The sequence below is a fragment of the Phragmites australis genome, chromosome 1 (assembly GCF_958298935.1).
Source record: "Phragmites australis chromosome 1, lpPhrAust1.1, whole genome shotgun sequence".
Lineage (NCBI taxonomy): Eukaryota > Viridiplantae > Streptophyta > Magnoliopsida > Poales > Poaceae > Phragmites > Phragmites australis.
Genome location: NC_084921.1, coordinates 36,761,481 through 36,787,765, shown reverse-complemented (window position 1 = coordinate 36,787,765; position 26,285 = coordinate 36,761,481). Strand labels below are relative to the sequence as shown.

The 26,285-nt window shown below is 42.3% G+C and overlaps 3 protein-coding genes across 3 annotated transcripts; all 3 read left to right on the top strand.

Annotated features, from left to right (window-relative positions):
* The first annotated feature begins 1,610 nt into the window (after positions 1-1,610).
* Positions 1,611-2,860, top strand: LOC133889145 (3'-5' exonuclease-like). The gene has a single exon (XM_062329617.1). It carries the CDS (start codon positions 1,775-1,777, stop codon positions 2,375-2,377), a length of 603 nt encoding a protein of 200 aa, XP_062185601.1. The 5' UTR covers positions 1,611-1,774; the 3' UTR covers positions 2,378-2,860.
* Positions 2,861-5,697: 2,837 nt separating this feature from the next.
* On the top strand, positions 5,698-7,090 carry LOC133917117 (uncharacterized). The gene has a single exon (XM_062361102.1). The coding sequence runs from the start codon at positions 5,765-5,767 to the stop codon at positions 6,965-6,967; it is 1,203 nt and encodes a 400-aa protein (XP_062217086.1). The 5' UTR covers positions 5,698-5,764; the 3' UTR covers positions 6,968-7,090.
* Positions 7,091-12,185: 5,095 nt separating this feature from the next.
* Positions 12,186-12,898, top strand: LOC133884511 (3'-5' exonuclease-like). The gene has a single exon (XM_062323957.1). The coding sequence runs from the start codon at positions 12,227-12,229 to the stop codon at positions 12,896-12,898; it is 672 nt and encodes a 223-aa protein (XP_062179941.1). The 5' UTR covers positions 12,186-12,226.
* Positions 12,899-26,285: the final 13,387 nt, after the last annotated feature.

Sequence of the window (26,285 nt, the reverse complement as noted above, 5' to 3'; positions counted from 1 at the left end):
AGGTAAAGATGACTAAATTTCTACTTGGTTCTTCATTTCTCTTGATACCGTTGACTTTATTTGTAGCTTTTTCGGCTGTTAATTATGGAAGATAAAGCCTATTATCCAAAGACATATTGATTGCTCCCATACTATTCACCTCTGTCTATACATGATTGTTTAGCTTGGATGAGATGAGAACATATGACCTTTAGAATTAAAATGAATGAATAATCTACATGGGCTTATGGTGTTGATCAAGTATATATATAGTAGACCAATTAGTGTTGTGATAGTATGGCAACATCGCTCACTACATGCACGATGCTTAATAGCAGTTAGTGATTGAGGGTCTTTTAAGTCTTCAGTGCTTTATGTACTTGAGTTGGTGGATACTCTGAACACGTTTTAGTATTAGAGTAGTAACTTACTAGATGTTTCTTAAGGGAAGAGCTGGAGAGCTGCAATTTATAGGTTGAAAAGATCCAGTAATACAACCATACAAGTTTACAAGAGGAAGAACTAAAGAGAAATGCATAAGTATAGAGGAACAAGAGGTCCAAGGTACTATTTCTCTTTGATAGTATGCTAAATATCCTGCTCCGGCCAAATTTTATGAGATAATGTCTATGCCCTCTTCAGCTAGTTCATAAAGCAATCACAATAGAGCAATCAACTTGTGTTGTTCGTTAATAACAGGTGCTGTAGAGTGTTAAACACTTTATTATTTCTAGCAGTTATATCAGTTTGTGATCTTAGTCAATAACAAGTAACATAGAGTGCTAAATACTTACTATTTCTAGTAGTTTTAGTCAGCATTGTGGATATTATCTAAATTTGTGGGTGCTTTGTCTTGGATAATCTTTTTATTTCAAGCAACAACTTTCAATCAAAAGGTTTATGACAATTACTTTTCTAACTTTGCGGTCCGTAGGATTGTTTGTGATAAAGAGATCTTTGAATGATTCTTATCTCATGTTTGCAGAGTAAATACTGCAGTTTCAAATGCTCAAAATATGATACCATATCATGTAGTCAAATGTACGCTAAACGGTAGGACCACCAGGGTGTTAAACTTATGATTGTGGTTTGTTTGTCTAAAAAATATGTTGTGCTTCACAGAATGAGTCAACAAAATGTGCTATGATGCAAAATTAGATACCGATGTGAATGTCTCGATACCAAATGTTAATAGCTCCTTAGATCTATTAATAGAAGCAATATCTATATATATACTTGATGTCATCTTGTACAATTTTTATTTCTGTTACAACGCACGGATATTCAACTAATACATTATAAAATTTGTAACAACAAATACCCACATTCACCTTAGTACTGGTTAAATAGTATATATTGCTCTTGCCCTTATCGCCCTCCATATGGACCACATGCCCACGGTCGATGGCACCACTGAAGTTAGCAAGTTACAACCATCCTCGCCAACCAGAATGTGAGGTTAGGGTGCCGTTGAACCTAGTCTATTTCTTTTAAACCAAACCTAAAATTGTTAAATTGTTAAAGAAGTCTAACTCAGGAGCGAAGTGTTTCTCTGATTCAGCGATGCTCCCTAAATAAGATTCAAAGTTCACCGAGAAGATTTTTTTTTTTCAAAATCCGGAAACCCTTCCTCTAATCCTCTCTATATAATTCACCCCGCAGTAGTGCTCCGTTTCCAAGACCATTGGATTAGCCGTTCCCAAACAGCCCCTCTTTCCCCTTGTCGTTTGCGCAGGAAAAAAGGAGGAGCGCCGCAGCCGCAGCCGCAACCGGAGGGACGAGGAGGAGCGATCCAATGGCCGAGACCGATGTGATGGACGTGACCTTTGGGGACTACGTGATCACCACCACCGTCACGTCCTCCGGCGCGGCCGTGGAGGACTGGCTCGTCGAGGTCCGCTCCGTGCACCGCCTCCACCTCCTCAACCTCGTCATCGGGCTCGACGTCGAGTGGCGCCCCAGCACCCGCGCCGCGCAGAACCCCGTCGCCACCCTGCAGCTCTGCGTCGGCCGCCGCTGCCTCATCTTCCAGCTCCTCCACGCCGACTACATCCCCGGCGCCCTGACGGACTTCCTCGGCGACCCCGTCTTCCGCTTCGTCGGCGTCGGCGTGGAGGCGGACGCCGAGCGGCTCAGCGAGGACCACGACCTGAAGGTGGCCAACGCAGTGGACCTGCGCGTCGTCGCGGCGGAGGGGATGCACCGCCCGGAGCTCCGCCAGGCGGGGCTGCGCGCCATCGTGGCCGCCGTCATGGGCGTCAGCATCGTGAAGCCGCAGAGGGTGACCATGAGCCGTTGGGACGCGCACTGCCTCAGCTACGAGCAGATCCGGTACGCCTGCATCGATGCCTTTGTCTCCTTCGAGGTTGGCTACAAGCTGCTCACTGGCGACTACTGATCGAGCCGTCGACGTGCCGTGGCCGTCGCGTGAATATCGTAAACTCGCATCGCTTAATTCTTGTTTGTCCTGATGCGTTTAAGACTCGGTTCTTGCTGCATTGCAATTTCCCCGTTCTCTCCTAATTACTGTTAAATTTCAAGCCAAGGTTTTAGGGGTTTCTGTGATTGAAGGATCAATCAGACAGGTTGGAGACGGGGAGTAATTTAGCTACTGCGATGTTTTGTTCTTGGCTTGCCTTTTGCTTTAGAGCAGGTACAAGATTGTGGTGATTAACGAGCATTATTAAGCATGCGCGTGTTTTTAGGCCTTTTGTGTTGATCGAGACTCGATTGTACGAAGCCTTCTGATCGGTTATGCTGGACCTGCATTGTTGCTGCCGAACTACGCTGCTTCGTGTTCTCGCGGATTGGGACGTTGCGAATTTCCAGTATGTTTCGATTGTGCTTGTACTGTCAGTTCAATCGTCCGACGAATCGAGCGGTTGTTTGGAACTTCTTTTAACATTTGGCATCGCTTTTTCTTTCGTATCCAGTTATAGCAGCAGCTTTGTTGCGTGTACTCTTTGTTGACCACCTTTTACTCTGTAATGAACGGTGGCAATCATTTACTACTATTTTATACCTAGAGATGTTAGTAATATGCGCAAAAAATCTAATTCTAGATTTTATATAAAGGCATATTTCACGATCTATAACATTTGAACATACTTCTAACCCTAGCAGCAAGCAACATACCAAAAATTCATCAGTTTCATCAAGAACTCACAGTCGGATTGATGAAGGGATGAAATTGACGATGTGTCGATTTGCTGCCGTGCAGATCGAAGATGAAACAGTGCAGAGCGATCACGCAGGTGCGCTGTCCAGAAACCTTATTGCCGTCCCTCGTGCGGGCTTCACGACGGCAGAGGCTCGGAGATACCGCTCACCCTCCAACCTTGTGCACGACAAGGAGAAGGGTCGGCGAGATCCGGCAGCACAGCACACAGGACAGTGATCTGGATGGGTGGAGAAGAAAATGTGGAGCAGAGAGATCTGTCCCCAAAAGCCTGGACGTCTCCAGGATTTATAGGGAAATAGCTGCCCTCTTGGAGCCGTTTTCTCTCATAAAATTTTCACAATTGCAGCCTCCATAACTGACCAATAACCCTCAGAGTTAAGGCATTGATCGCGATAAAAATAGCTGATTATGACATTGATCACAATTAAAAAGGGAGAGCAGCAAAAGGGCTTGCAATTTTGTGCTACCACGCCACGATCGCAAGTCACAAGTCACAAGTCACGCGGATATTCACACGAAAAATACGCGAATACGCGCGCGCGCGTGCGTGTGAATATAGCAAAGTATACTCTCTCTTTTCATTTTCTCTATTTCAAAGAGGTCAGAGAACTCAAGTATTTAAGTTGATCTACATCCCTTTGTCTGACAATACAGGACTAAACCTTCTTATTTTGTATTCTCATAAATAGATTTTAAATGGGCCACATTTCAACAAGAGATTCTAGCGGTGCCTGATGAGGAATCCATGGGCCCCGTCATGCTATGTGGTCCGAAGAAGGCAAAGAAACTTCAGAGTTTTTTTTTATATTTTTTAATATTAATATTTAAATAAATAAATTTCTGATAGAAAAATTACAAAATAGACCTCTACCGCATGGACACTCTGATCTGGCGGTTACAGCTCGTGTGAACAGTATTTCGTCGAAACACTGTTCATAGTAGTATTTTTCTTTAAATTATGGTATTCTGTTGCTAAAAAATCTAAATTTTGTTTTACGTGTCTTCTGTTTCATATTATTTCTAGCATTAGGCTATATGGTAAAAAAGTGAGTTCCTTTATAATTCTATTCACATGAAATAATAAAAATACATATAAATAGAGCATTACAAGGTAACTTATTTTTTCACTATATATCCTAGGGCTGGAAATAATTTTAGAAATTAGTCCATCACATAATATGAATATTAGTGATTTTTTTTATATTTTTGGAAATTTATTTGAGGCATTAATAATTATTAAAAGTTATAAAAGTAGTCTTTTTTAGAAAATTTTAGTTCAAATTCTATACATGATTTTTAGATGAATCCAATTAAAATAGGTTGCACTTGAATTATGAAACATGTATAATTTTTTTTAGGTTTTTAGAGCAACAGAAGACCATAGTTTTGTAAATGGGATATTACTGTGAACAGTGATTTCTACAAAATACTGTTCTATTTATTTAAATATTAATGTTAGAAAATATAAAAAAACTCAAGAAACTTCTATTTCGCAAACCCCAACTGGACTGAACTTGATGGTTGGACTTTGGTCGTTCAGATGCTAGAAAGAGGACAGGCCAATGAGGTCATGTGAGGCCCAACAGAGTACCGGTCGCTAATGAATTACGTAGATGTTCCTTGGAAGAGCATGTTTGTCAGATACTAATCAGATACACAAATGAAATATGCTGGTAATACTAATCAGATACACAAATGAAATATGCTGGTAATTGATCCCATGTACGCGAGGTACAAGAAAGTAGGGGAAACCGAGTTAGTATTAAGGTGGACTCCAAACATAAGAACCGAGCATACAAAAGCGAGAGAAATTGAGAGTGAAATGCTACCATGGGCATCGACAGCTAGGTGGATCCATCCAAAGGGAAAAGGGCGCCAAGATAGTATGTATATCCTCAGGCTCAGCGCCCGTACATAGTTTGGTTTGAGGAAAATTATGATCCATCCCCACCTTATATCGAACACGTTACTAATCTTCATACGTTTGAAATTACACAATATTTCTGACGACGAAGAACAACCCCCAGCGGATTTAAGGTTAGGGATTTTGGGGTTTTAAGGTGTTGGAGGTCTACCGAGTTAAAAGAGAGGTTTAAGGCAACATTTAGATAAACAGTGGGCTGCAGACCTGCAGTTTAACGGTGTGGCGAGGTGGCGCACGACGCCATAGGTGGTAGGTGGACGGAGTCAGGGTGGCGCTGGCGAGGTGGCGCACGACGCCATAGGTGGTAGGTGGACGGAGTCAGGGTGGCACATATGGACTTGTTAGTGCGACAGATGCAAGTCCGGAGATAGTAGAGCAATCAAAGACAGTGGAGGAGGGCGGGGTGGGGACGAGCAATGAGCGGGGTGGGGGCAAGCAATGAGAGAATCGAACAATGTCGTGAGCGAACAGAAGAGCAATCAGAGGATAGAGACGATCTATCCACCATTAAAATCGCATCAAGATCCGTCACTAAAAATATTGAATTTTCAAATGCCTAAAGTATAGCATCCCTATTTCTAACCCATGTATTTTCTTGGGTTCCACTGGTCCTTGGTTGAGGACCAAACCAAAGTGACTCTCTCGGTCTCGCCCAAATCCCTCTCGATTCTCCAGTTCTCATGGCCCGTAGTCGCAGAGCCCGCCGCGAGTGGTCCGACGGCCTCCCACCCGAGCTGCTCGGCGTCGTGCTCCTCCATCTCCCCTGCCTCGCCGACCGCGTCTGCTTCGCCGCCGTCTGCCCCGCGTGGCGCTCCGCCGCGCGGGGCCTCGCCCCGCCGCGCCAGCTCCCCTGGCTCCTCCTCCCGTCCCCCGACGCGACCTCCTTCTTCACCCCCCAATCCGGCGCCACCCGCCGCCTCTACCTCCCGGGGAGCGTCCGCGGCACGCGCTTCTGCGGGTCCCACAACGGTGGCTGGGTCGCCGCGGCCGCCGACGCGTGGGGAGGGTACGCGGCCGTCAACCTCCTCTCCGGCGCGAGGGTTCCTCTCCCCAACAGGATTAGAGTCGTACACCCCTTCAAGATCCGCGGCACCAGCCCCTGCGAGCACCCCATGCTCCTCCGCATGGTCACGTTCTCGGCCGCGCCCACCTCGGCGGACTGCCTCGCCGCGGCCCACATCTCCAGCGCCTGCAACATCGCGTTCTGGCGGCCGGGGATGGACGCGCACTGGCTCGCGTACCGTCATCAAACCGGCGTGATCGAGGACATCATCTATCGCAAGAGCGAGGTGAAGCAAGGCTTCCATGTCCTCACCAACACCGAAGATCTCCTGGTGTACGCGGCCAGCTCCGACCAGAACGCCCCGCTGGAGATGACCTGTGTCCGGTACAGGTTCGAGAAGCGCGTGGATTACAACCACAATCAGTCCGGTTTCTCTGTGAGCCGCTACCTGGTGGAATCCCGGGGGAAGCTGCTGATGGTGCTGCGTGAGTACTCCGTCGGACGCGGCGTGGGGCGGTGCACGTGGGTGTTCAGGATCTTCGAGATGGTGCTTGAGATTTTGCCCCATGTTCAAGGCACCAAAGCTTCCTGGGTGGAGCTCCGGGACCTGCACGGCCGGGCGCTCTTCCTCGGTCGAGGCTGCTCGATGGCCTTTGAGGTATCTCAGTTCACCGGATTGCAAGAGGGTGTTATCTATTACTTGGACGATACTAGCTTCGACATATCCTTGGTGTTGAGTAGTGGGGGTAAGTTCTCCAGCTCTGACATGGGAGTGTACGCAATGGCAATGCGCAAGATTAGACTGATTAGGGGTGAAGCTCGGCGCTTTCCGCATGAATTCACTTCAGAGTGCTCTCCTCCGGTCTGGCTTCTCCATTGAATCAGTACATGCTTTGGGGCTTCAGCTAGTGTTTAACCGCTGGTACATTGCACTCTCTGCAGTTATGATAAATTATGTAGACTATTAAGTTTTCAGGAAAGAAATAAATCTGTGCTTTCTGCCCCCTGAATATAATTGTTATATTCATCAAATTGGATGCAGTTATGTTTGCATGAATCAGTACAGAAAAGGCATTGCATTTGTTGATTGCAATAGAGACAGATTTTGATTGTATTTTAAGTTCTAGTTCAGTCTTTTGTGATTGGTAAGTCCATCTCCATTCTACCAAGTTGAAGCAATATCCTTGATGATTAAATTAAGCATGGTGGATTTACCAAATGCAACCCAGTAACCACTAATGTTAGCACCTGCAATTTTTTTATATTTTTCATCGTTGGGCATGGCACCATGGTTTATGATCACATAATTCAATGCCATATCTCCATTCGACCAATGTTGATTCAAACTTCTCTTGATTGTTACATTGTAAATAAACAGTTGCAGTTCGATATCAGCACCGGTCCTGTTTAACAGGCATCTGCAACAATAAATAGATTTAAGCTGCTGCACTTGGTCATGCTAAGAGATGATCGATTGCTTGATTGCTTCATGTTTGCACAACCGGATAGCAGTAAATCATTTTGGTTTCAACACCAGCTTCTACTGAACCAAGCACTCCTTTCATATGTCAATTCTACGTAGCATGGATTGAATTAGTTATTCTTTATCTGGCATGCATGATGAATGCGTGGAAGGCACAATATTTCGAGATGCATTGTATCATTCAGATGTGCGTGTGCTGTGTGGATATATGGTTCAATGTATTCTATTTTTGTCAGCTTGTCCTACGATCAAATACACCTGCTCCTACTGCCCAACTTGGTAAGTGGTTTGCATTGTACAGTTCTCATGAAATCTTCAACTACGAATTTTCCAGTGATGAATTAAAGTGCCTCTTCTGTTAGGTTGATAGTACAAGGTAGTGGTGATGTACAATATACCTGTAATTTTTTTTTATATGATGCATCTAGACTTTATTTGCTGATGAACAAGCGTGTGTATGGTGAACTGTTCCCTGTCTAAGCAGCTGAATGAGTAGCAACTCAGCTCTTCAGGTATGCTGATTATACTTCGTCTCTACAATAGCACAGATACTCTGTTTGATAAGAGTCATAAGAGTTACAAAATATTATCTGAGCAGTAGAATTTTTAAGTTCATTCCTAATTCCTTGCTTGTAATGATGAATGTGTGAAAGGCTCAACATTTTGAGATGCATTCTATCATTTAGATGGGCGCACTGTGAGAAGATCTATGGTCCAATGCATTCAATTTTTGTCAGCACTTTGTGCTTGCATGTCCTTCAATCAAGTGCACCTGCTCCTACTGTCAAACTAGGTAAGTGGCGACATCTGCAGTTCTCATGACATCATCAACTACGGATTTCACAGTAAAGAATAGCAATGCCTCTTCTGTGAGGCCGATAATACAGTGCTGTAGTGATGTACAATGTACCTGAAACTGTTATATATGATCTATCTAGATTCTATTTGCTGACGATCGAGCGTGTGCACGGTGTGCTTCCTGTATAAACAACTGAATGCATAACAACTCAGCTCCTCGGACATGCGGATTATATTGCTTATATACAACAGCAACATAATGTTTACTTAAAGAGTCATAAGAGTTACAAACAATATTATCTGAGTATTTGTAGTTTCAGGTACATTCCTAAGTCCTTGCTTGTCATCTGCATGTATAGTAAGATCTATCTGCCTCTGCTCTAACTATGCGAGATGTTACTGTACCATATTATGGTCTTTTTTCTTCGAGGACCACCACATTCTGATCTCGTTCTCCAGAATAGGGTGACGACCATTTTTTGATCTTGTTCATCACCGTGTGACCACCGTTAGCCACTCTCATCGCCGAGCTATTTCTGTCATCCTAGATGCTGCTGCTTCAATCTCCCACAGATTGGGTTTTTTCAAACAATCAGGATACCACTCAAACAATACGCCCCTGTGCCCATTGACCAACTGCGGCAGCCTCTCTAGCCTTTGGCTTAGTGCTTGACTTCCCAAGACAAGCTCGTCCACTTGTTTTCTCAGAGTTTAGTGTGGCTTCCACCAAGATTCGTCATCTTCCCTAAATCCGATCACCATCCTCACCCTTTATCATTCTTCTACTAGTTTCGCCCAAGAGAAACAAGACCTCGACGGTGTTTCACTTAAAGTAATAAATAGCGCTGACATGCCAATATACCCCGCAGTATACAAAGTAAAGAGAAATAAACATTGTAAAGGAAACACTGATCCTTTATTCATTTATATGAACTCATAAAGTAAAGTTTTCAGTTACAACACATACGCCACATGACACACACATCTGACTAAACTGATGACTGTGTCTTCTGATTCCCGGAGCTTCGCAAAGTCCTCCGTTTAATTACATCCTCTGATTAAATTGTTGTGATGGTCGTGGTATTGAGATCTACTGAGTCCTGCATAGCTGTAAATAAGAAACAAAACATAAAATATAGCAATGATAATAAAATGGGTTAGAATGACGAAAGGCTGGTCACAGTATAACACCATCGACTAGATCCCAAAGCAACAGGCAACATATATATCCGTCATCAGCCCATCAGAGGGGAAAGTATCATCACAGCTATTATCAGCTCAACATAAGAGAGCCAATATCATCATAGCCAACAACAGGCAACTGCCAATATAACCAGCACTCATCCAATGCCAGTAACAGAGACAGCCAACAGTAACCAGTGCAGCCCATGAATATTGCCCATGTCCCCAACAGCAAGACTATCACGGCCAATCTCATGACAGGAGCAGCACCCAAATAATGAGGCCTCAATTGGCAACACGAACCAATATAAGATCGAAGCTTGGCATCAACAGGATGCAGTCGGGAACCAAGATCAACAGCCTGTACAAATAACAGCAAACCAGCGCCATAGAGACAATGCATAGGCAGATCGGTTCAGCCACGACTACACCACACCGGCGACAGGAAGCTTATCATTGGAACCAATGATTCCGGCAATAGAGATCATCACCCGAGATCACCAGTAACAGACAAGGTGGCATGCAGCTCCTTCTCAACAGACCAAACCATCCGAAACCATCAAGCAGCCAAGAGGGCAACGGCTTTCGGCAACAGAAGGGACTGAACCTCGACCATCACATATCAGGCCAACTCCCACATTAAGCAACAGAAGGAGGGCAGCAGTACACAACTAGCCACTCATCCATCCGGCAAGATAACAACGCGCACACCCGACAGGACAAGGCTGGCAACAACGCGCACACAACCACGAACACGTCAACGGTCGGCGGCGAAACGAACACGCACACGCACACGGCCGGGCTACGACATCAGGCAAAGCACGTCGGTCGGCGACGCATCAAACATGCACGCACATAACCGGGCTTCAAATCACGGCAAGCTCTACGCCGGCACACGCGGCGGAGCGGAACAATACGACGGCTAGAAACCGGCTAGGCCCGCATGGCCATGAGTCGACGGCGAGAAGCCGGACAAATACGCACGACGGCCGGACCAACACAAGGCAGCAGCCAGCATCCACACAAGCGCACAGCGACCACGTGCACGCCGGAACACGTCAGCAACGTCGGCATACGGCCAAACACATACGCTGGGATACATCGGCGGCAGGGCGCTAGCACAGACAAACTCGCACGGCGGCTATACAGAGCAACACGTACGGCAGCGACACGCCGCGCCAGCGACAGCGTGGAACTTGTGATGACTTCGTGGCATGGAACTATGAAAGGTCAGGTTGCTTCTCTGTTCGCAGTGCCTATCGGCTCGGTATTGAGCTGCGGGATCTTCACAAAGGAGGTATTGCGTCTAGCAGCCGATCAGATGGGTCGTGCACAATCTGTAAGAAGTTGTGGACGCTTCTGGTACCGCCAAAAGTTAAATCTTTTGTTTAGAAGCTGATCCATAGGGGCTTAGCTTCCAAAGCGAATAAGAAACGGAGAATTTGAAGACTATCAGTACTTGTGACATGTGGTACAGAAGAGGAGAACGAATACCATATGATTACGGGGTGTGATCACACAGCCAACCTAAGAGGGGCAGTTCGGGCTATCTGGGACATTCCTGCCGAGGATATGCTAGCCTACACTAGCCCTAAATGGCTCCTCAAGGTGATCAGTTCGTGTGACGAGGACTAGGGGCTCGACTCCTGCTACTGCTATGGCCTCTGGTTTGTTCGGAATGAGATCGTGCACTCAAATAGGCGAATTTCTATCATTGGTTCTGTTAAGTTCCTAGAGGTTTTTTGGGAGTCCCTTTGCGCAATCAGTCATAAGAGCCATGTAGACTGTAAAGGCAAAATGGTGATGTGTGGTGGTTCTTCAACTCAGCTAAATGATGTACACCAAACGAAGGATCCCTGGTAGGCACTAGAAGAGGGATGGATAAAAATTTCATTTGTTAGCGCTTTCACATAATTGTCTAGAGAAGGAGGCACCGGTATCATAATCATAGGTCATACAGGAAATACACTGTTATCATCTTGGCGGGCCGTCTTTGACGCCAACAGTGTGGAGGAGGTCGGGGCCATGGCCTGCTACGATGGGCTCTCCTTAGCAGCGGAGTGGACTCCAACAAGAGTAATCCTGATGATGGTCCATTATCTGTCCAAGGCTCCAAGCCAAAAATACAACGATCTATATCTAACTTCATGATTCAAGAGCGACTAGAGGCAATGAAGAAGATGCATTTTTGTCATATAAGGAGAGAGCAGAACAGTGTGGCGCATGAGCTCGCCAGCTAGCGAAATATTTGCGTTATAGTGTTTTTTGGCGGGAAATATTTGCCTGTGTCGAGCTCTTGGTAGCTCAGATTATACTTTACCTTTAAGTAACTAATATACCTCTCCCTTTATTTGCAAAAAAAAAAGCTTTCCGATTGGGTATTCATGTTGCTTGCTAAAACCTAACAGGGCAACACGAGACCGGTTCGGCCGTCAGCCCTCAGGGATCGCCTGCCGCCGTCCAGATCGCGATAAAAAAGACGGGAGTTAACCCTGCAGGTCCTGAACTCTACTCGGACTTGGAGTTCAGAGAAGCCAACTCTGCTCGGATTCAGGATCCCCCAGCCGTCCATGTATGCAGGCACCGCACGTAAGATCCCTCGTAGAGTTGTCAGCTCTCAATCCGATCCATCCCACCGTTTTGCTGAGAAAATAGAGCGAAAATCCTCCTACTACGATGGCGCCGGGCACGTACATCACCGACGTCGTCATGGACGACGGCACCGCCATCCGGACCACCGTCACGAACTCCGGCCGCACCGTCAAGAGCTTCCTTCAAGAGTTCCGCCATGCGACCCGGCAAGGCCACATCGTCGGCCTCGACACCGAGTGGCGCTTCGTCTTCCAGCCGGACGGGCGCAGGACACACCGGATGGCCGTCCTGCAGCTCTGCATCGGCCGCCGCTGCCTTGTTTTCCAGATCGTCCACGCCAACTACGTCCCGGACGCCCTGCGGGACTTCCTCGCCTGTCCGGATCACCGTTTCGTCGGCGTTGGGGTCGACGGCGACGTCAAGAGGCTGTCCGAGGACTACGGCCTGGAGATCGCCAACGCTGTTGACCTGAGGTACATCGCGGCGAATGTGCTCTCCAGGCCGAAGCTCAGGGAGGCGGGGCTAAAGACCCTGGCGCGGGAGGTGATGGGCGCGCTCATCGACAAGCCGAAGCGGGTGACGATGAGCAAGTGGGACGCTTGGACCCTGTCGCCGGAGCAGGTCCAGTACGCCTGCATCGACGCGTTCGTGTCCTACGAGGTTGGCCGGCTGCTGCTCTCCGGTCAGTGCGCGGAAGGTGCGGCGACGGGTGCAACGATCTCACCCTCCGTTGCATCGTTGGTTCAAGGGACTTAGGTTTTGGAGATGCGTTTTCCCGTGTCTCCTGTTGTTTCGTTAGCTTAGGTTCAGCATTAAGACTTAGATTTTTTTTTCAACATATGACCATCTTCAACTGATTTCCGTCATGTGTTTGATTAGACTCTGTTTTAAGATTATTCTTTTCAGGATAGGATTCTCTCTCTTTTTTCTTCACGAATTCTTTCAAATGAAAGTTATTGAAGATGAGAGAATAAAAAAAATGAGAATATGGAGAGGAATCAGAAAGGGCGTGTTTGGTTGCCTGCACGCGTGCCGTCTGGCTCTGTGCGTGCAGGCAACGCTCGGTTGCCTGCTGTTTGGTTGCCCGAATCGATGCTGGCGTCTGTATTCGCTCGTGTAAACGTATCGCCCCAGCTTGGCTCTACGCGTACGTCAGAATTGGGTGTACGCGCTGGGCCTGGCTCGGTCGGTGTAAATCCACTGTACACGTAAATTTTTTTATTTAACTCTCGATTTTATTTAGGTACAAGAGTGGTCTAAAAATTCTAAATATTTTTATGAGTAAATTAGAGCTCACTAACAACCCATTTTAATTAGGTTGATCCAAAAAGCCTAAGTCAATATTTAATTAAAATTCTCCAAAAATCATAAAAAATTCACTAATATTCTTATCCGGTGATGTACTAATTTATAAAAATATTTTCAGCCTTATTTGGTAAAAAAGTGAGTTCCTTTATAATGCAATATATACTCATACGGGCAATTAAACATAATCTCTTCTCAGCCAGACTGAGCACATGCAGCTAACCAAATAGATACTACTGTATCTCCTCCGTCTGTCTCAACTCAGCCTGTATGACTCATACGAGTCAGACTGAAAATATGCAGATAACCAAACAGACTAAAAAAATGAAATAAGGAAAATATGGACGGTCCAAGAGTCCAACCAAGCACGTGTAACACTTGATGAATCTCGCATGTTTATCCGAAGGACTTTGTGTTGATTCCGTGGATTTTGCCAATTCATCCTCTTCTGTCCAAATCAATGCGATGGTTCCCTGCGCTCCGGGCAACAACGTACCGTCGTGCACGCCCGCTACCACGCTCGCCTAGTCGCCTGCACACCGCGCTCTCGTGATGCCCTGCGGCTGACACGCTCGCCAGCACAGGCAGTGCGCCCTCCCGCGACCGCCCTGCCCGCTACGGCCTACGAGCATCCGTTTAGCATTGCAGTTGGATTCTGATCGCACATTTCGTGATCAGACCTAAGCAAACTTATGACACTCCTTTACGTAAGTAAGATCATCAATAACGTCTTGGGAGGTTCTCCTTCTCGATCGACTGAATTTTGTCGAAGTTTCTGAGTTCGGACCGTATGATATGCATCCAACAACACAAATTTTTGCTGCTTCCTCGCAACACTGCACCTTTCCCTAAGATTGAACGCGCTTATGGGTTGAAGGCCAATTCTATGCATACAGTCTGTTGAGACAAACGGCATAAAAAATTGCAGAGGAGAAGAAGAGAGATGAACTGAAGACAAACGGACCGTCCGAGGACGACAGGCTTGGACAGGTCGCTGAGTCTGAAGATGTTCCTCGTGGACGAACGACAGGAGTGTCCACAAATATTTTGACATCTCTTTTTCTTTGGAAATCTTGTATTCCTACTTAAAATCACACACCAAATAGTTTGCGCCGAATAGGGAGTTTACGAACCGTCAAATTCACACACATTAGTTTTCAACTCACATAAATCTACTAAAATAGATAGCACCGTTGCAGAAATCTTGCAGATTTTGCTCAGACAAGCTAAGCTAGCTGACATTTCCAAATAAATGACTTCAAACATTATTCATAAGTTCAGCACAATTTAGTACCAGATTTTACAAAGCATAGAAGAACATCACTCATACTGACTGAGACTAGCAGGCAGAGTGCCACAAAATAGACATCCTCACAAGGCAGCAGTTTCACATGAGCATCAAGCCATCAAGAACATGGGTACACTAGACGTGAATAGGATAGCATCGACCCGATCGAGCTGAAGCGAGGCGTGCAGCAGCAGACAAACAGAGATGAATAGCTAGGTTGGCTACCATCAGCTGGAGACGTAGAGCCATGTTGGCGGCGAGCGGCTGTTGTGCGGCGTAGCGAAGCACAAGGAGCAGCCTCCCGCGGGACTCCACCAGGTAGCGGGACACGAAGCGGAGAGGGTCCTCCCGCTCGACGCCGCGCTCCGGGCGCGGCCGCATGGGCTCGTGCCCGACCATCCTGGCCCGCGCTCGGGACACCGTCAGCTCGCCGTCCGCGCCATCGGTCACAGCGAAGACGTGCACAAACTCCCGCGTGTCGATCCCGCAGAGCTTGCCCTTGTAGAATATGATGTCCTCGAAATCGATCTCGACTACCTCCATACTTCGCCGTTCCATCTGTTCGATTGTCTTGCTTAACTTGTTAGACAAATGTTCACAGTAAAACCGGGGACCATAACAAAAAAGAATGCAGAGAAAGAATTCCTGCAGTTCATTTCTACATGTGCAGGTACATTATGTGAAGAACAAACATAAAAAAACCTGCATACATGGAGCGGAGAAATGATCTTCCTTTGGTTGTTGATAAGACTACCAATTATTCAATATTACTTATGTATGAACTAACGATCCATTGTTTTATAGAAATTCATATTATCTTCTTGTTTCTTATTTATCAGACATCAATCAACAAAAACATGAACAGATACGAAAGGAAATAATCACTTCTAGCATGAACTACATGATTCTTTTTAAGTCCTAGAAGAAAAGGAGCAGAAATATTCAAACATTGTGATGCACTTCTTTTTTCATCACACTGAACACCATATTGCAATTACTTGAAGCTACCATGTCTCTGCTTCATCCAGTAGCTTCTCAGAAGCGTCTCCGGCAATGCCAATTTAGTGTGCTCCCAGCATCCAGCATTGCAAGAATTTTACTGGTAGATAAAAAAAATATTAACGAACAACTGTATAGGTAACTATTGACATATTCATGTTGTACTAAGAAGGGGAGCAGACTGGAAAGTGAAGACAGGTACAAGCCTACAATAAAATATAGTTGGGTTGAAAGAAAGAACGTAACCTGCAATTGTCTTCAGTTGTTCTTGGTTACCACAGCGGCACGCAGACTCACCATAGGCATCATTGCAATACTAAGAGCCCTGACTGGTATTTAGAGTGCCACCACTCCAATCAATCATTCATTTAGAGTCGCTACCAGATCCAAACGCAACAGCGACGTTCTTCCGGTGCACACCAACACCTCTACTGCGGAGCAGAGCAGCCCCCATCTTCAAGGCACGCCAAGCACCCTAACCCATCGAGAAATTAAAACCCAAAAATGATGAACAAACAGCAATGCGGAAAAAGGCTTTGCTAACGGTTGCAAAGCTGTCTGATGATATACCTGTCCATCTTCTGTGTTCTGGCATAGCACCTTTGCAACAGTAAAGATGTCATCATGCAACCATCACAGCTATATTGCAGTAATCTGAAGCTATATTACCACTTTGCCATAGCTTCGATTTAGCTATTTATAACAGGTAATCTGATTTAACTTAGGGTGTTGCTATATTTCAACCAAGCAATGGCTCACACTCTTCTTCAACCTTCTGACCACTCTCTCGCGCTCGCGATCCCCACCCTTTAATCAAGTCCGCGTGGTCACCCTTGCCTCCCACCCTTCTCCACCTATTTCCACTAACGCAGTCTGTCACCGTGTTAACCCGACATCTTTGCTTCCCCTACCTCCACACTGATCTGCCAGTTGTCCTCCATTGCCTGTGACCAACTTCGCGCTCACCTCCTCCCTTAGCCGGCCTCCCTCTTGAGAATCTCTTTTAAGTTTGATGACGAAGGAGCCCACAAATCAATTCCTATCCTAACCTCACTGGTATTCTTCATCGCTTGATCATTAGGTGTGCAACAGAGCTGATATATGTGCTGCTTCTATCTATATTAAACTCTGGCTCTAGGTATGTGCAGTTCTTTTCAACAGAGCTGATATATGTGCTGCTTCTATCTTAGTACATCTGAACTCGATTAAGTTTTATCTGAGCCGTTCTTGAAACATACACGCAGGAAAGGTCTAAATTCATTGGGAATTGGAAACACTGGTATCGACAGTATCGAGGTACGCTAAGATCTATCATGAGAATCAGAACCTAGCAAGTAGTAATATGTATAGGTTCCTTAGGCTGCCTATAACATTGCTGGACCAAACGGTGTTTTTTTAGCTCAGCACTGGATACAAGCATCAATCAAACGGTGTTGGTGTCCTGGCGATGCATGGTTGATGGTTGTACTGTAAAGTGTCAGGCTGTGGAGTAGCTGGGCACCCGTTTAGGTGGGCCGAATTTCCTGTCTATCAAAGTAATTTTTAAAGTAATTTTGTGACTGAAAATGATTTTATAGTAATTTTCAGAATAAATTATATGAAGAAAATGATTCTGTGTGAAAAGTGAATTAGGTGAAGCTGTTTTTTTAACCTCTCAACTTCTAGTTCATTTCAGATAATCACGGATTCCACTCAAAAAACTAAAAGCTTAGAACTACTATTTAACAGAGTTATCCTGATTCTAATTAAAAAACTGTTTTGAAAGCTCTGTCAAATAAATCTCTAATGCGGAAGGATTACTTTCTTTTCTCGTAAGTGGACATGACTCATGAGCACTGTGCCATGCTAGAAACATGCGTGACAAAAAGAAAAAAAGCCACAAAGCGTGTAACATTTTGGGCTTTGAATGGGAAAAAGTCCTCTCCGATGCACTTGGACATTCTAGTCTTAGATCTCGATTGTTTCTGTTCTCGCACATTGAAAGAAACGAAGTTTGTGTTGCAATGTAACAGTAATAAGACAGTAGACATGAGATAGAGTAAAGAATGAAATCTTGTTAATTTTTTCGTTATACTTATTTTGATTTATATAAAACGAAGGAATAAGTTCATGTCTTTTTAGGAAGGCATCTCTTCTCGATAGGTGTTCTTTTGAGAAGACATCATTCTCCAATAGGTATCTAATTGATCATTAACATTTATATTGTAACACTCCCCTTTAATTAATTTGGTCATCTATATATAACGCAATAAAATCCCCTTCAAAAACCATGTGAAAAATATGAGGAGAAATAATCATAATATGTCATTAAAAACTCCTTAAAAATTTAGTAAGAAAAATAAGGAGAAAATGTTATGGTATATCTGCTTGTATTGATATTGTTTTATTAAAAATCTTATATGAGAAACAATATTGAAAAATTCATAAAGGAAAAGAGTGTGATATTTATGATCCGAGTACCATAACATGTTATGTACTAGAGATTTACTCCCCTGAGCTTTGCATATCTTAAAATCGTCTTATACTAATTTCATTAATTGAATAAATATGTTGATAAAGACTTACTGAATAAATCTGTAATATTATCACATGATATTGTTTGCAAAGTATTTCAATAATACAAGCAATATTATCTCAATAGATTATGATAGATAATTCTAATGAACCAATAACACACGATGCGTGTGTGGTTAATCATTTTGTGAAGCCATACATATTCATATGATGCTTCATATAATTATTTTAGAATGATTAGTGAAAGTAGCCACGAGAGTCTGATTTTGATGGCTTTCATGAAAATGTTTTTCTACCATATAAGAATATAAAATCTATCTATGATTTGCCATTAAGGGAATTAAATAAATAGCCATTATCTGTATATCCAATCATAATTATATTTTGGGTTTCTTGATTTTGTACCCTAGAAATATCTGAGGATACCCTTTACTCCCGCTCAATAGCATTTTATTAGAGTTGCGCTATATTTAGCTAGTAAGTTATCTGCAAATACAATATCAGACATGTTGCAATTTACAAGATATATTAGCGATATAAAGGTACTGAGATATGGAACTTCATGTCTTAATATCTCTTTATCATTCTGAGATGTGAGTGAATCTTTGTCCATTTCAAGGGATTAAACGATCATAGGTATTTAGATGATATATCTATATTGAATTTCTTCATTATCTTCTGGATATATACAAACTAATAGACAAGCATTTCTGATGGTATATGCTCAAGTTATAGACTTAAGTAAAATTTGATTTTACCTAAATTATTCATCTAAAATTTCGTCTTAAGATGATTAAGTGCTTCTTGTATATTTCTGATGATATGGAGATCATTTATGTACACTGAGATGATTCAAAATCCTTTTGATGATTTCTTCGTAAACACATATGAGCAATCATCATTTGAGTAACTCTTCTGCATAAGGAACTCATTCGGTCAGTTTGTACCATATTTTATCCGATTGTTTTAAGTCATGAAGTGACTTTACACAATATATATTGCGATTTACTTTGGAATTTAGAACCGTAAGCCTTTCAGGGACTTTCATATAAATATCTGAATCTAGTGACTAGATTCTACCAATAATATTAAACATACGACTATTATTTCACTTATAAATGGAGATTATGTTTCATCAAAAATCGATGTTGAGTCTCTGTGTGAACCCTTATGTTAGAAGCCTCGCTTTTTATCTCACCATCTTATTGTTTTCATTCCATTTGCGGATGAAAATATCTATGACCATGCAATAATCATTGAGGGCCCATGAAATAATTTCATGGAATGTCTAAGGTCATGCAATAATCATTGAGGGCCTGTGAAATGATTTCAACAGTATTATCCATTTCAATGGATTTATCCTATGTTCAGGATAATTTGCTCATAATTTGAGTAATAATTTTGTAGATGCATCTATGAGCATCGTAAATTACCTTAATGGTCAATATAATTGTTGAATATGACTACATATATCTCCTTGAATGCGTTCAAAGAAAATGAATGACTCATATGTAATTTTAAGGTAAGAGTGTCTTAAAATTAATTTCCTTATGGCACATGTGGTGCATACAAAATATGAAGATTTTGAGAATTTTGCAACATTATTGTTGTAACCAATAGAATTGTTGATAATTTTTCTTATCATCCATAAACCAGAATGACCAAGGTGATCATGACAATTCTTGAATTTAATCAGATTTTAAAAAATTATCTTGAATGCAACATGTGTTACGTGATTGATATATGTATGATACAATTGGAATTTTCTCAAGCATTTGCTTGGCATATCTGTTATAGTGATGAAGAAATATTCATTATTGTTGTTATTATGAGTTTCTAAGGAAAACTATTTTGATAGATATCTTTGTAATTTAACATGGTATGTGTGGAATCAAGATACATGACTGTATCCTCGATTATTATTTTGAGTACCCATTAGGAGAGTGATTGTGGCTCTGTTAGAACTGACAATCAATGCATTGCATCTAGTGCTAGTCATATTATTTCATTGCATTTTTTTAAAAGTATGGAAATACTTTGCGTGCCTTAATATTGTATTAGTGGTACAATTATATGAGAAATCGTCCAAATAATATTCTAATTAATCATTAAGTCGATCATTTTTTAATCACGACTTCAATGATTAATCAGAATTTCGCTCCGGTAGTCCTGGCACGTGTTTTGTGCTCAATATCGGAATACATGCCTTTCCAACATGGAACATCACAACAAAGCTTAAGAAAGAGTGAATAATTAACATTATATTACAATTCTTAAGCATGCACCAAGTTAATACAGTTTACAACAAAAGAGAGCTAAGAGAAGACTAAAACCTGCTCAACTCCTAAACAAAAAAAAACTATGCAACAAAAACAAAAGATGGGTGAAGCCATATGCCCTTAGGCTTCACCTCAAACGTGCGACCTCCAAGAGTAGGATGCACTACTCATTCCCGTCACTCGCATCGACGGACGTGAAGTAGCCAAAAACCAACTCCTACTCACTTGCAAAATCTGTAGAGCAGTTAAGTATGAAGGTACTCGCAAGACTTAATCCATAACTGGCACTTATAAATAACCCGACTCCAAGAATTATGTATTGGGATGTTAGCAACAATACGGATACATGGTTAAGTAAATTCATATGTGAAAAGCAAATTTGACATAAACATGTGTGAGCACCTATACTTGACCAAAGGTAACAAACTAGCCGTAAACATCAACTAAACATAATGTAAAAGGAACCATAACAGTAATATCTATAACGAACCATCTTAAAATCTCAATCATACCAAACCACATTCGTAACTCTACGACTGCTATAAATAGATAAAAGCATGCTCATGACCGAGAGTGCGGTATTTCAAAATATTTTTACACCATGCAGGGGTACTCCTTTACTTATACGACTTGAGGACCATACGGCTTGCATGACCACACAAGACCATACAAGGAGGTACTCATGTCAACCTTTTTCAATAAGCCCCGACCGTTTCATCATGCGTCGATAGGTGCGAGGTCATTCAGAACTACTCCCGGAGTGAACTAGATACTCCAACCGGCCTCATACCCGACCCCATCGACCCGAACGCCAAAAAGCTATAGCTACAACGGTAATTGTCTTATCGTTCCCATATACGACATGTAGTAAGTACGAAAAGTGCTAAAGCCAACTGCAACAACGATCGGTGCTTAAACGATGCAAATGGTCTACGGTGTCTGGGTCCCTCTCCTGACCTACCCAGGGGAACTCTACATCCGGGCAGGACAAACACCCCTAACACCGCCCACATCTCGCATCATCCACCTCACTCATCCAACCGACACCATCAACCTATCATTATGATCATTGTATAAGTAATTAAAGTATATGCTCATGAACGATAAAATATTTTATTGCTTGACTTCTACTGAGGACCTAAGCACTTGCTAAGCATCGCGGATAACATTCTAAGTTAGATGATATCATATTAAATCTAGGCTACAAGAATACAGATCAACAATTATTCAAAATAGGAGAACTAGTACATCAACATATGTTCTATCTATCATAAACCCGACATCGACTTGAACTCATGCAAACATACATAAAGCATATTTATCACATTAGACACATGATCCAATTTAATAAGAGAAGTATGCTTAGATGCTTGACTTGCTACTCAGGAGTTTGCCTTATGCTACCCGCGCAACACTAGCAAAACTCCGGTAGACTGGCGTCGCCTTCAACCACGGTCGTGACATGCTCCGGTTCTTCGTTCACTAAAGAAGAGCGGGTGCAATGATGAGCATGAATGAAATGCACAATGTATGCTACAATATGCATAACAACAAGCTAAAGGTGTAAGACATATGGAGGAATAACAAAAACTTGTGATCTAAACAACACCGAAAAGTAACTGGAGGCCGGAGACTCCGAGTTGAACTCAGAGTATCATGGTTCCGAAACCTTCGGATGAACCTCCAGGTGAGGGCTCTCGAATAGCTATTTTTAAAATAACCTGGAACCTCCGGGTGAGTCCGAATACTCCAGATTGGGCTAGACACTCCAGGCGAGGCTCCGAATGGGGCTCTCGGCTATTTACCCGGACCCTCCGGGTCGAGTCCGAATACTCCAGATTGGGTCGGACACTTTGGGTTGATTCGGATTATCCAATTTCTAGTTGAGTTGAGTTCTAAAATGTTTTCCCCAGCCGATTCAACTCACATACTAAATCTATTCCACTAAAACATGGATATACACTATATAAATGGTTCTAGACTCGAATTGCACCCTAAATCGTCATAGTTCCCAAGGACAATGCAATAGGGTTTCTCCAGGTTTACCTGGAGTATCCAGGTCAATTCAGATTATGTGGGATGTCTAGAGATGCTGCTTCAAGGGGGAAATCTCGGCTGATTTGATTTGCAAGCTTCTCCAAACCAAAGGAAAATATGTTTGAGAGAGTTTATAGAGTCTAGAATTCACTCACCAACCTAGCTACATGATTCCTAACTCAAAATTCACTCAAATTCTCATTTTAGCTCCAAAGCTCAAGAACTCAAGAACTTTGCAACCGAAGCTTCAAACTCGAGATTCATCCAACCAAAACGTGCATCTATGCCATGGGAGCCTAGTAGAATCACTCAAGATGCTTTGCTGAGCTTGGGGATCGTCGGTTGAAGGATGAAAAGCTCGGAAAGAGGAAGAACGCCTGCTTCGGGAAAACAAAAATGAATTGGATACATGCATACCTCAATTCCTTCCCTTGAGGTGGGACTTTGGGGGAGAAGGAGCGAGGGAGCTTGAGAGGGGAGTGAGAGGGGGAGCTCCTTGCTTAGCCGGTTGAGGAGAGAGGGAGCACGGGAGTGGAGTGAGGCAAAAAGAGGGGGAGCAGGTGGGCTGCTGCCCCTTGAGAGATGGGGTGGTTGGCTCACCTGGTGGGGCCCACGTGTTAGAGAACATGGTCCATTTTAACTGTGAATTTCATTATTTTCTCTCTCAAAATTATTTCTCTCGCTCGATTGACTTCAAACGAATTGCACTAACATTCCAAAATAAATTGTCTCAAAACTAATCATGATGCTAATGACACATAATTAGACTTAATCATGCGATTAAGAATTTAGGACGCGACAAATTGCCAACTAAATATATTGCCTCCTTCATCTGATATTTCCTGTAAAATCTATATAGAGTAAATCAAAGTTAACTCATATATAGAATTCATATCAATTATATCATTTAAAGACACAAGTAATGATAACAATCAAATTACAACATTTAGTTGTACTGAGGTAGGCTCATAATAATCCTTGAGGATTTAGGAGACTAATTGAGATCTCAAACATGTCTTGAGAATTGAATTCCACAAGTATGTTACCTTTGTTGAGGAAGTTATTCAGTTTCTACTGGATCATGTTGTTGTAATGCTCTTGAGGAATATATTAAGAACAACTTGCTTCCATATTATTTCCCATTTGAAGTAAGATTTAAACTTATCCCCTTAAATTTATTTTCCTTTTTCAAAAGAAATGAGGGATACATCAACCAAATATCTAGGGGTATGGCATTTCTTAGTACGATGATTCGTACATCTATATTGATGACAAACTTACAAGTTGCCATTTTGATCATTTTTTGTTTAAAAAATACTATTCGCCTTGTTGGATCCATAATAATTCTGCTTAATATTGCATTTCCACTTTCCTTTGAATTTTTTCAAGGTACAGTATTGCTGAGGAAATACCCTGTTAGCCAGAAAGAAAGTGGATAAAATCTTCTCGATCATATCCGTGTATAAGACGAGTTGATCACAAAAATGCAATTGTGAACATAATTTATGAATAACGGAGGTATAATATGCTACTGGTACTTTCGTCAGAAGAAAAACCTTTTTGTTGATCATAGCACTCTCTGAATGATGTCCAAAAAGCATGTAGATCATCTTTCATCAAATACTGAATCTTAATGGTGGTGACGCCTTAAAAAGATATAAGGCAACACATTTGAGTTGTCGAAATACCACTGGGGCTTCAAATTGAGGTGCAATTATTGCTGATATTAGTCATCGGAATGTCAAATAGAGTTTTATGTCTATAGCTCAAGTTAGATAGTTGCGATCATCTAACAAGTTTATTAAACTTTTTATTGAAAATATGAGCCACATACTCAATTAATTTACCATGATAGTAAATTAAATACCATAGAAATGTTCAAATATACGCAAAATTTAAACTCAAGATGTGTCTTAAATATAGATGTACTCTTCTATAATGAACAAACGACTAGGTCGCTGCTAATGTTTTGCTCTACATTCCTAAGGGAATAGGTGATTTGATAATCACTACCAAAATATAGTCTACGTTCTATAAATTTTGGTTATACACATTGAAGGTAGTCATCATATTGATATATAATATGATGTAGATCTCCTGATAGTGGGCGAGAAACTCTCCACTGCTTTGTGTTTTACCAATGTTATAGAAGATATTCATTAAATATATTTTGCAATGATTTATGCTATTTAAGCAAAAATATGAACCAAAATATATCAAGAGTGACATTTTGGTGTAAACCTTCAATACAAGACAGGCGATAATTCACTGCTAATGTCTTAGACTCCACTTCTGAGGAAGTGGGTGGCATGTGGTCACTGCCAAAGACATAGACTATGTACATGTTAAATATGAGGTAATAATACAAAATTAAAATTCAATGTGAGTATTGAATAATTATTGGTGTAGACCTTCATGACAGGTGAAATATTCATTGCTAATATATTGATCTCCATTTTTAATGAAGTGGCTGACATGTAGTCACTACCAAATACTAGTCTCTATGCATGTAAAATATTGGAAAACACGTTGAAGGTAATCATCGTTTGGTGTAGATCTCAAAATAGTAGATGAGTAACTCGCTGCTATAACATGGACTCCATTCCAATTAAGGTGGGCGAGACTACAGTCACAACTGATGTCATAGACTCTACTACCTTGCGTTTATGCTAATACTATAATAAGGTAATCACTGCAAAGTTTCGCATAATCATTTGTATAGTATTTAAGCTGAAGCTTAAATAAATATTGAAAAATGCAGAAATATGTAAATATTGAATTGCAATTAAGCAATGAATATATTGTGTAAGAGACTGCAATTACATGAAATGATAATGTATCACTGAGGTAATACTATAAAGATTGCATTAATACACAATAACTTGCAATTTCTTAAGACCTAAGGGCCTAAAATGCAATCGTACATTATGTAATAAAACATAACATAATACATATTAAGTCCTCAGACTTAAACATATAGAGGTACTCAATTTTAGAAAACCTCAAGGATCTAAATGAAAAATTTATAGCGCCAGGCTTTTATTAGGTCAGTCAGCCCATAATGGCCCATACGGCTCGAATGTGTCGGCCCATTAGTCGCTTGCCCATATGGGTTCAGCGTATCAATACTATATACTAAGCGGGGAGGAATCAAAGCCCTCTCAGGACGCCGAGCACTGTAGCACCTGTAGCAAGCCTATGCTAAGTTGGCTCGCGCCTCGCATGTGTCCGTGTGTGCTTCTGGACTCCTCTCTGCGGTGGGTGTTGGGACGCACACATGATTACTCCGATACCTGTGCTTGCTGCCGTATACTCGGCCATGGCTCACTAACGCAAGAGTAATGTATGCTACGGTACGTCAATCAACCAATCAAAACTGCTCATTGTATACATATATACACACATATATATATACATACATATATATACGTATATATACAAACACACACACATATATGTGTGTATATATACATACAAAATTATTCCATTTTAAAAAACAACAAAATATCTCGCTCATTTATTTCCTCATACACGTACACCCAGATAAAATCCAGCGTTTCCCTTCAAAAACTTTAGTCGTCGGCGGAAACTTTAGCCGCCAGCAAAAAAAAAACATGACCTCACTATTAAATTAATACTTCTCCCATTTATTACCTCATACACGTAGGACCAGATAAAATCTAGCCGCCAGCCCAAAATTAGATTAAAAAATTCTAGATCT